Source organism: Ananas comosus, linkage group 20 (assembly GCF_001540865.1).
Source record: "Ananas comosus cultivar F153 linkage group 20, ASM154086v1, whole genome shotgun sequence".
In the NCBI taxonomy this organism is placed as follows: domain Eukaryota; kingdom Viridiplantae; phylum Streptophyta; class Magnoliopsida; order Poales; family Bromeliaceae; genus Ananas; species Ananas comosus.
This window is the reverse complement of record NC_033640.1, coordinates 6,276,290-6,287,837: the sequence shown is the minus strand read 5'-3', so window position 1 is coordinate 6,287,837 and position 11,548 is coordinate 6,276,290. Positions and strand designations below refer to the sequence as shown.

Sequence of the window (11,548 nt, the reverse complement as noted above, 5' to 3'; positions counted from 1 at the left end):
CAGATGAGGATTGGGCGGCATACCATGCTTCATACATTCAGCGTTGGAATGATAGATTGGTAGATATAGCAGAGGTGGCCCTTGGGACACAGATCCGATACGAGCTACTACTGTTTTGCATGTAGTGGTATTGGACGATCACCAGGAGGTGGATATCTACACCTGTACAGCGGCCACCGCTCGCGTATCAGCCGCGTGGGCACGTCGAGAGAGTATTGGTATGATTGTAATATATAATATCTTTTTATATTTAGTTTTATATATACAAGAAAGTTTCGTATAATCTTTTTGATTGTGCTTTTATTTCAGGTCGATATCGTGCAGAGATCATATTATACGATCAGACGTGTCCTTTCAGATATTTCAGGAGGTAGAGTATTAGATGACCTATCACAGGTTGCCGATCAGATGGAAGCAGTTTTGGAGAGTTTACCTACGCTTTCACACTTTGTACCTCTACGACCAGTAGACTATGGTGGAGCATCGACGTCCGGCCATGCACCAGTATATAGTCCACCGAGGCCATCATCACCTATAAAGGAGCCGGCACCAGCACTAGCACCAGCACCAGTACCACAGGATCCACCTCGAGCAGTTGATATTGTTTATTTTAGGCGCCGACGACATATGAGGTCTATCCGTACAGATCAGCCCTCCTCTTCAGCTCCTCTACGGCCAGACATACGACCGACACTTGCTACTGCTGTGATTGAGCCGGTTATTGAGGGTGCTGCTATCGAGCATCTGGACCAGTTGGAGATCTTAGAGCCTTTTGATGAGCATAGTGTTGATCGTGGTCGCGGACGTGGTAGTCGACGTAGTCGAGGGGGTAGGAGGAGAATGTGATATTATATTTCTATATTATTGTAAAACTTGCTTTAATTTTGGATATTCTATTGTGATTATCTGGTATTGATAATTTATTGAGATTCTGTTGGTAGTGATGTGTATATTGTACTGTTGTGTTGTGATGCTGTGATGTTGTATTGTACTGTTGCGTTTAGGTATCTGTATTGTATTGTTGTGCTGTGATGTTGTGATGTGTATTGATTTTATTTTTTGCTCCAAAAATATGCCGATGTTGTGAAATATATTTTGATTTGGTTTTTGGCGCCAAAAAAAGGGCGAAGGTTGGCTAGTTGTATTGGACACGGTAAACCATTCACCGTGTCCAATACAAATCCCCAGAACTTAGAGAAAAAACGGGTAAGTGGTGGGATTTGTATTGGACACGGTGAACCATTCACCGTGTCCAATACAAATCTCCAGGACCTAGACAAAAAACGGGTAAGTCGTGAAATTTGTATTGGACACGGTGAACTGTTCACCGTGTCCAATACAAATACCCCAAACAGCCAAAATTGGCGTATTCGAGTAGGACACGGTGAATCAAACACGGTAAATGATTCACCGTGTCTAAACGCGGTGAACAGTTCACCGTGTATTGGACATGGTGAACCATTCACCGTGTCCTATGTATTATAGACACCTAGTATGGGTGTGTATAATACATTGGACACTGTGAACCATTCACCGTGTTTGAACATGGTGAATGGTTCACCGTGTTCAACTTAAACACTTGGCCCAGCTCCGCCTGCGTGGCGCTGACGTGGCGCTTGCGTGGCACGTACAGCGGGACTGGGTCATTTTTGCAAATAAATTTTGGACGGATTATTTAAAAAAAAAAAAATTTGTGGGGGGGCTATTTGCAAAAGAAGCCCTTCTGCCGGCCTAACTCTTCCAGGTTGTGACATCTTCGTTCTCCTCTGCGCCTAACCCCTCCTCTCCAAGTATGGAAACCCTAATGCTAACCCTAAACCTAACCGCACCGTCTATTTCTCCCCTCTTCTCTCTTCCTCGAGCGTCCACGTCGCTCCGTTCTAGGGCATCCTTACTACGCCGATCCTCAGCTCGGGAGGTACGCGTCTCCGCTCCCCAAATCCCGCTTCGTTCTCCCTCTCCCCATCCATTTCGCAAAAACCCAATCTACAGCATCAACTCACTCATAACTGAGTTCTATCCGATTCAATCGAGTCGCGAATCGAGTTCTTTGGTCGTAGAAATGTGCGTCGTAGTCATAAAAATACTATCTTTTGAGTCTTTAAGTCGCTCCTAGTGCTTCAAAAGTTTCATAATATCCTAGAATTTGACCATTAAGGTGACAATTTCTTCGTAAATCTCTAATCTTGAAGCTTATGAATGTCGGATTTGCTGCTGTGATAATTGTGCAATCAGGTCATATAACAATGCCTTTTTTATTTACAAGTCTTTTTGGCTCAATTGTAACAGACGGCGGCGATGAATTCGTTACGGAGAGATAAAAGAATTACCAATGAGGAACTCGCAGCATTGATTCAAGAATTGGGTCCAAACAACATGCCCGAAGATGCTCCGCGACTACTTATCCAATTACAATGTAGAGGGCTTGAACAACCTAATAATCCTGCCCTTTCGGTTCTGATGCTTGTCTACGCAAAGAACGGCTTCCTCCGACAAGCACAGGCCTTGTGGGGTCAACTCATTAACAGCCCTTATGTGCCAACGCTCGAGGTCATTTCGAACCTAATGGACTCGTATGCTACGATGGGTCAGTTTGATGAAATTCGAAGAATTGTAGAGGAAACGGCCTTTCGGGATTTCGGCTTCTGCCGCGAGGTTTACTCTCTGGCTGTTTCTTGCTTTGGAAAGTCAGGCCAGCTTGAAATGATGGAGGATACTGTAAAGGACATGGTTTCAAAAGGCTTCAAAGTCGATTCTCTAACAGGGAATGCTTTTGTTAAGTACTATAGCGTATTCGGCTCATTAGCGGAGATGGAGGCCGCGTATCAGCGGCTAAAGAAATCAAGAATTCTGATAGAGGAGGAAGCGATTAGGTCGATGGCTTCAGCTTATATAAGTGAGGGGAAGTTCTACAAATTAGGCGAGTTCTTAAAGGATGTGGGACTTGGTCGGCGGAATGTGGGCAATCTTTTGTGGAACCTGCTTCTTCTCTCTTTCGCTGTCAATTTCAAAATGAAGAGCCTACAAAGAGAGTTTCTAAACATGCTTGATGCCGGGTTTTCACCCAATCTAACTACATTTAATATTAGGACTTTGGCATTTTCAAGGATGTGCATGTTTTGGGACCTCCATCTGAGCATTGAACACATGAAGAGTGAACGGATTGTCCCTGATCTTGTGACCTTTGGCTGCTTTGTGGATGCTTACATGGGGAGAAGGCTCGGGAGGAATTTGTATTTTGCTTTGGAGAAGATGAATGCGAAAAGTGCTCCAGTAGTTTCGACTGATCCGATTGTTTTTGAGGCATTCGGGAAGGGCGATTTCCATGCGAGCTCAGAGGATCTCATACAGTCCACACCAAGGCAGGGAAAATGGACGTATTCGAAGCTGGTGGATGTTTACTTGAAGAAACAATATAGGAGTAATCAAATATTTTGGAATTACTGAGGTATCTTCTCTTCTGATCTGAAAGAAATTTACAAGGTTCTTGCCATTCTACTTGTATAATGAAGATCGAGGAAGAGCAGACTGTCACGGATTTAGTAATTTTGCTCGCAAAAACCGTACGGCTCTCGCCTTCCTCCTCGAAGATGGGCAAGCCTTGCTCTCTGTTTTGTTAGTCTGGACCTCTGCGTCCTATGACTGAGTGCAAAAGGAGAGAAAAGAAAGAGACAGAGATTCCCCAACAAAAAAATTAAGTACTCTATTACTTAAAGTTGGGTCAGGGACTTGGGCTGCGCTGAAATTTTTCTAAGCCCCTGACAATGGAGTACTTTTTTTTTTTTTTTTACCACCAGAATGTTCGAATATATACAAAATCTTCTCTCTGCATGGTTTAATTATTTAATTTATTGACTGAGGAAGCTAATTGCAGGTGTGATTCGAATGGATAGAAATTTAGGCGCTTTTTATTATTCCTGTCTATCCTTAGATTGTGGTTTAATTTTTGACTAGTGTAGTGACTCGCACGTTGTGGCGGGTAGATACTATTAAGGTGAGAATTTATAGAGAATGAATCATTATTACATATAGAAAATAGCATATAGAGGCCGTATTATAGACTAACACTTCCAAAACGGCTAAACTATGATGACTATGATCAATCTTACCAACTTCCAAGAGAAAGAGCTGATCAAGCTTGTTCAACAAAAGTCGTAAGTCACACAAAGAATAATTCTGAAAATTAGGAAAAAAATAAATTATAATCATTTTCTTGTTTGCATCACTCAGATTGGCCCATTTATCAGCTGTTACGTGTTAAAAGATGCCAAATCATTCAAAATTAGATCAAACAATATAGCTGAAGCATAAGAATTGGTTGCTTGTGGAGGAGCAGACCATCCAATTCTTTCCTGCCCATTATGTAGAACTACAAGAGATAAAAGAGTACAGCAGATCAAGTTGCTATAGCCTTCAAAAAGTAAGGGAAAAATCACAAAATCTATCAACAATAATAATGTAAGAAAAAAGCCAACAAAATTAGAAAAACACAAAAGGAGACAATATCATGACTTCATGAGCAAACTAAAGTATTAGTAGTTTGATAAAGAAAAGCAGAGGCAAATAAGAAACATAGTTAAGGAAGTGAGCATAACAAAAAAGAAGAAAATTCAGATAGCGACAATATGATATTAACAGCAAGAACACAACAAAAAGGGCGGGAAAAAAGATGTTCAGATAGCAGAGTGTGGATGGTGGTATTGTGGAAGTAACAACAAATAGCCAAAAAAAGGGAAATTTTTCTAAAAACAAAAGACAAAAAAGTAAATGATATTGCAATGTAAAATTAAGTAAAAAGGTTCTAGCATGTCTTTTTCTCATCACATAGCAACATGCTAAGGAAGAATGGAGAATAAATGTGTAGTCCCGAATTCATTCACTGCCTAAGTTTACCAACTTCTCCAAACTGCAGAAACTGTAATCTTCTTTTTCTATATAAGAAATGGAAGAAACTTAAATTGTAGATAGCAAATGCATTCTAGACCTGTGTTAGAGCAAAGCGAACACAGAAGCTACTTTAGAACAAAGAGAACACTATACGGATGAAGAAGAGTCTAGTCGTCAAAACGCTAAGGTACAAAAAGAAAGTAGCCGAACAAAACGAAGACATCATCAAACAGTAGAAAATTACCGGTAAAAGGACCAACTATCATAATTCTCTACTATTTATCACTTGAAAAGAACTCTAAAAATATTTTAAATCTGCATACCTAAATTATATTTCTCTCAAATGCATCATTCTCCCAAAAGTATGGCATGCACAAGATAAATAACTTAGCCCTATGTGTGGCTTATGAGAAGCATCTCTATGGCCCAATCCATGGGGAAAAAAGGGCTTGGCATATTGTGAACTCTTAAGTTATTTCTACACATCTATTATTATGGGCAGACTAAGAATAAAAAAGGTTGACCAAAACAAAAGCATGTTTAATTTGAGAATAGGAAGGAAATGTAAGCATATTGTCATTTATTTTTCATACCAACCATATATGATAGATGAGTTAGTGACATAAAGCAATAAAATGAATATGACCTTCTTAATTAACTCTATTCTGTCATTATAAAACAAATCTAAACTAAAGTGAAAAAAATTAACCCAAGAAGAAATAAAGCAAGATAAACCACTGTTAAGAAACCAATCAGACATATCAGTAGAAACCACCAAATTAAACTTTAATCTTCAACATGGTCATTGGAATATCACTATAGTTGACTCTCATTGCATAGAAAGAATCTATTGGAGCTCTGCTATTCCTCTGCGTCCTAGTGCACATCAAAGTAATTAATGAGGGCGCTTATTCACTGCATTACTTAACAACAAATTGAAGCAAGCAAAAAAAGGAATGAAACAGAAACAACATACATGTAATGCCCATTGCAAGAAATGCTCACTAAGGCAGTGGATCTCGTGATGAAAACGAAGATAATAACAGGAAGTTTAAGTAGTAACACTTGATTCAAGAATGAAAATATGAATTTAACATCGATAGAGTTAAAATAGGAGTCATGGGGAAGATATGTCCTAAATAGATGTGAAATCTGAGAAAAATAAATAAATAAATAGTAATATGGAGTAAATTGAAGAGGCTCAGGCTTGTCTTCAATCAGTCACATAGAAATTTACTTTTGCACTTTTGTTCCTTTGTCCAAACTTTCTGAAAAGCAAATAGATACAGTGGTCGTCTTGGCCCTAGGGCATCCAAGTTGTCTTGTCATAAAATGCTTATACTATAAGTAATACTCTAAGTTGAAGAGTAGAGAAGAGAAGAGTAAACTCTAGGTCTTATATACCTCAAAGTTGAAGAATGTGTAGTGTTCGGGAAAAAATTAAAATAGTATTTTTCCTTATTTTCCAAAATGAGTACGGCGGTCCATGAATTAATCGAGACGTCGGAAAAGTGTCGGGATAAGTCGGCTTTAATTGGACGCGAGATTAACGTCGTAATTAATTCCGAATTATCGTTTGATTTTCAGCTGGAATACATTTATTAACTTGAGCCAAGGGAGCAACTCATCCCCTCCCAAACTACCACTAACTGGAGACTTTGAAAGTTTGTGTACCAGCTGGTTGCCATATTTCCTTCTCCTCCTCTTCCTATCTTTTTCCTTTTCCCTCCGTTTTCGTTTCTTTTTTTTTTCTCCCTGGTTCTTCCTGCACATTCATGTTGCAGCCTGGCAGGTGCAAGCCAGCAGAGCAGCAGCATTTGCAGCCAGGCAAATGCGGTGGCAGCAGTTGGAAGAGTGATTACTGCAATTTGGGCAATTGGAGGAAGGGTAGCAGCAGCAATTAGAGGCCAGCAGAAGCTCAGTCCCCTCTCCTCTTCTTCTTTTTCCTCTCTGCTCACAGGACTAACAGCCCCAGCAGCATCAACACAAGGCGTATCTGCAACAGTAGGTCTCTAATCTCTACCCCATCATCTATTTTCTTATCTTTTACTTCTATTCTACTGGTATCAACAACAAGAGAAGCAGCTTCAGCTCAGCATTGGCATTGGGGACTGCTGCCAACAGCATCAGCCGCAGCAGCTGGCAGTATTGCTGCCAGTTCCAGCAGCAGTCAGCCGCGGCAGTAGTGGCAGCAACTCAGGAATAAAGTGAGGGGGAAATTGAAATCTTCATTGTAAGATTGGAGTTCAGTGAGAAGAAAAAGGGATGAGGAAACTCAGCATACGTCTTTCTCCAATTGGAAATTGAGGTAAATTGAGGAAGTTATGCAATTTGGAGTTGAGCTAAAAACTTGAGTTTTAATTGGATTTTTTAGTTTTCTTGATCCAATTCAGCTGACTGGCAGATTTTGGAGCTGAGCTAATTCACACCTTCCTTTTTTGCTAATTTTGAAGCTTGCCCCACCAATATTCTGAGGTTCAAAAGGTGAGTTTCGTATTAATTTTGGATGATATGAGGTTAGATGCAGTCTGTAAAGTTTTGATGATTTTCATTGGATTTTTTAGTCTAGATGTTGGTGGAAGAGTAATTGCTGATTGGAGTTGAGATTGCTATTCTTTCCTCATAGTTTTGGACTTAGTTCCACTGAACTTAACAGGTTTGTAATTGATGTCTTTAGCCCAATTTGTGTAGAGAACTTTTGTGCTGACATCCTGGATTTTCAGACTGGACCTCCCTTCCATAATCCGAATTCGACGTGATCAGGACAATTCGTGGATTCGAATCGTGAGTGCTCGAGGATTCTGAGTGGTGTCCGTGGATTCGGACGTGGGGCGTGGACAATCCGGCAACGTGTGCGAGATTTGTAGGAGATAAAAGAGAGGCGAAGCCCATGTAGTCGGTAATTACTTTGTAATCTTTTAGTTTTAATGGATCGTTTTTTCGCATATTGGTTCCGTGGGTTTTTCTCCAAATTAGAGTTTTCTCACGTAAATCTCGACGTGCTTTTTTATTTTCTGTATTTATTTTTATTGCATCGGATTTTGTGATTTGGACGTCATATCTATTCATCCCTCTCTAGGTATTAAATATGTTCTAGATAGATTCTAGAGTTTTCCATAACGTACATATAGGTGGGCACCCAGAACTTAAATGCTAAAGAACTAAGAAAGAATGCCTAGACAAGAGACGAAAAGATCAGCCTTTGAAACAGCAGATATCTTCTTTGTAATCGGCTGCAATATTTAAATAAAAATAGAATGTTGAGATAGTAGTTTTAGACCATGTGACAGAAAATAAATGCAGACTTAGCAGTAATTAACAAGCAAAACAGTGTTAGGTTTTTTTAAGACTTCCAAAAATATTTCAATTTTGAAACCTTCTATTATTAGATCACGACAATCAGCTAAAAGAATAAAATGAAATAGCTGGATGCATCAGACTACTACTTGCACTCATGAAAAACAAAATAATAGGTTGTATAAAATCTGCAATATAATGTGCCAAAAACTTTCAATCTGGGTCACTAAAATGTAATTCTGACAGTCCTCATAATTTTTTTTTTTTTTGATTAAACAGGGATATACCCTATTTGAACAGTCCTCATAATTTTCAAAAGAAAATAGAGTACAGAAATTAAAAACAAAAAAAAAAAAACTTATCTCTATGTATTATGCATGATCAACCTCTAGACAATGAACCGTAGCACATAAGTTGTACAAGTAAAGCAGCTCTCTTCTCAGTTGTTTGACACTACTGCATTCTTGATTTATATAGGGGTCACTGAAAAGTTCATTTACGCTATTTTAGTACCTCTCATTTGCATTTGATAAAGTGTTGCAAGCAACCAAAAAGGAGCAGGTGATATTATCAAAATTAAAATCATATGTTTGGTGCCATTACAAAGTTTAACCCGATGCTTTTACCTGTCGTCATGTCCTCCTTGAAGGCAGCCACCGCCGTTCGTGGCCTCAAACGCTGCGCAGCCGGGCCATGTCCCGCAGCGGCATCCGCATGGAGAAAGGCTAATGTAGTAAGAAAAAAAAAATCTTTTAGAATTTAAAATTTATTCTTTTTCTAATTTCGAAATTACTTTTTTGGTTAATTTGTTTTAGTGATTTTTATTCTTTTTCTAATTATGCTAATCCCAGTGCGAACTCCGAGATTACAACCCTCGAGGACAGGATTTCCAACATTCATACTAGCCAAGGACAGGACAGGGTACAGTGGCGTTGGAGCACTGATGGACGATTTACTGTGAAGTCAACATACTCAACACTGCGTGACGGAGGCACGAGGGACGCCCGTTTGGGTAGGATTTGGTCTTTACGTCTACCCCTAAACGTAAAAGTATTTTGTTGGCTCGTCTAAGGAAGAGACCGCTTACAACTGACAATTTGGTAAAGAGAGGTTGGACCGGCAATTCGAAATGCATGTTGTGCGGTTTGGAAGAGGAAACAGTCGATAACCTTTTCTCTCAGTGTATAACCACCAGATACCATATGGCAAACACCCAGGAGAATTTCCAACTGGGGGATCTGGGAGATGATGTGCGTGCAGTTTGGGATAGATGGGCAGAAAAAAATAGAACCCTTTCAATCTTAATAGACCAATTCATAGGACTTATGGCCGGCTGGTGGGTCATCTGGGACCTCAGGAATAGAGCTATCTTCAGGTCGACGCAGATCGACCCAACAGTAGGTATCTATAAGATCAAGCAGTTGACGGACCAGTGGAAGAAACTTATACTCCCGACTGACCTTTTTTTTTTTGACGACTTTGACCCATCTCACGGTGAGGCCATGCTGCCTCACCCATATAGCTTAATTCACTTTCTTACTGAATGAAGCGGGTAGCTTGCTACTCTTCTCTCAATTTTTTTTAAAATTTTTTAAAAGTATCTATTAAAATATAAAAAATATTTTCACTTTTTTCAAAATAATAGTGGTTTGTATGAAAGAGAAAATCCTAATCTAATAAAATCATAGTGCATCATTAATTTTCAAAATTATAAAAATATGCTCAAAATAATTATAACTCAATTTTTATGTTATTTTTCAAGTAGCAAAAAATGATGAGCTTGTGATTTGTGAACAGCTAAGAATTTTTTTGCTCTCCCCAGAAAGAGAAAAGAAGAAATTAAACATATATAGAAGGCCAAAGAGGGTCCCATCCTAGATTTAAAACTCAAATCTCGAATGCATGTCTTCTCTATATATTAATTCCTTTAATTTCCAGCGTTGTTTGATTCTCTCATCAGTTGATTGCAACAGAAGAGAAACCATCGTCCCTGCTGGCGTCGACTCCCTCGCTAGACGAAGAAGAGCGGCGGCGGTGGCCGTCATCGCCTTCTTCTGCCGTCAGCTCTTCAATCTTGTCGACGGCGTCCTTCAGCTCCCACCTCTTGTCCACGTTCGACTCGCAGCACGACAGCCCGATCTTCAGCAGCTTCATCATCTCTCCCTCGTCGGCGTTCCTCATTTTGTCGAACACCACCGCCGCTACTTTATCCGTCGTTGACGCGGCGGGCTCTTCTTTGGCGAGGGAGTCGGCCCAGCTCAGCAGGTCCTCCTTGCCTTGGTCGCTGGGGTTCTTGCCGGTCAGCAGCTCGAGGATCAGGAGGCCGAAGCTCCAGACGTCGCTCTTCTTGGAGGTGCGGCCGAACTGCTTGCGCTCGGGGGAGCGGTAGGCCTCCATGGCGTGCGCGGCGTGGGACTGGTTCATGACGGGCACGAGGGCGTAGTCGGTGAGGAGCGGCTCGAAGGAGTCGCCGAGGAGGACGTTGGCGGACTTGAGGTGGCCGTGGGGGACGCTCAGCATCGACAGCTCGTCGTAGAGGTATATCAGCGCTCTGCCTACTCCTTTGACGATCTTAAGACGCGCTGGCCAGTCCAGCGTTGCGCTGTTTGGTTTGCGATCGCCTGCATTGAATTACAACGATGTATATATATGTTACCGTCAGAAAATTTTTTTTTTTTTTAAAAAAAACGCTCTGAATTAATGTGACGTTCTAAATTTTTTTTTTTTTTTTTTTCTACACGAAGATTGCGCGTAAAAGCTCTAAATTTGGTGTTCGGCTTTGAGTGTAGAAGTACATTTGGTGGCTGTAGTTTAGCTTGGTATTTTTGTTGCGGTGCAAAACAATAATAAGAGATGTGTTTTCAATTAAAAAACTTTTAGGTGCATGTATACAAGAGTTGAGTTAGAATATTTTAGTAAGTTTTTGATACCTTTACGTTATTTCTGATGAAAGTACATTCAAATCGATGATTGATGGCATAAAATACAATTTATGAGACAAATGATGTTGCTAAATATAATTTACAGCTGTGTAAACTTCTTAAAAATTAAATTTTGTAATTTTTTTGATGTTAGTTAGCCCCTATATTAATAATTTTCAAAGATGAATATCAGGTATATTTGAAATCACTTGATTATTAGATAAATAATATTAAAAAATAAATAAATTTTGATCCCGAAGAAGTTTTCGCATTGTAGATCATATTTAATAGCGTCGATTGATTCAAATATTTTATTATTAAAAATAATACATAAGTGTTAAGGGTTTGATTCTCCTAAAATATTTAAGATATTATTTAAGATTGCTGCAAGATCTCTCGCTAAATCAAATAGACTTTTTTTTTTTTTTTTTTTTTTTGATTAA

General features: G+C 39.6%; 2 protein-coding genes across 13 annotated transcripts in view; one reads left to right on the top strand and one right to left on the bottom strand.

Annotated features, from left to right (window-relative positions):
* Positions 1,727-8,918, top strand: LOC109725640 (pentatricopeptide repeat-containing protein At3g42630). 12 transcript variants are annotated; one of them, XM_020254885.1, is made up of 7 exons: positions 1,727-1,918; positions 2,290-3,448; positions 6,680-7,195; positions 7,292-7,371; positions 7,457-7,543; positions 7,611-7,786; positions 8,834-8,918. In XM_020254885.1, the coding sequence occupies exons 1-2, from the start codon at positions 1,793-1,795 to the stop codon at positions 3,445-3,447; spliced, it is 1,284 nt and encodes a 427-aa protein (XP_020110474.1). In that variant the 5' UTR covers positions 1,727-1,792; the 3' UTR covers position 3,448; positions 6,680-7,195; positions 7,292-7,371; positions 7,457-7,543; positions 7,611-7,786; positions 8,834-8,918. The 12 variants fall into 12 exon arrangements, with proteins under 12 accessions (XP_020110474.1, XP_020110478.1, XP_020110476.1 ...); XM_020254889.1 differs by lacking the exon at positions 8,834-8,918 and having other exon boundaries at positions 6,680-6,891; positions 6,979-7,195; XM_020254887.1 differs by lacking the exon at positions 8,834-8,918 and having other exon boundaries at positions 6,680-6,891; positions 6,973-7,195.
* Positions 10,017-11,548, bottom strand: part of LOC109725639 (pollen receptor-like kinase 1) — a 3,276-nt gene continuing 1,744 nt past the window's right edge. Inside the window, exon 3 of the mRNA XM_020254884.1 lies at positions 10,017-10,805. Coding sequence (XP_020110473.1) covers positions 10,141-10,805 — 665 coding nt within the window. The 3' untranslated portion in view covers positions 10,017-10,140. The remainder of the gene's footprint in view (positions 10,806-11,548) is intronic.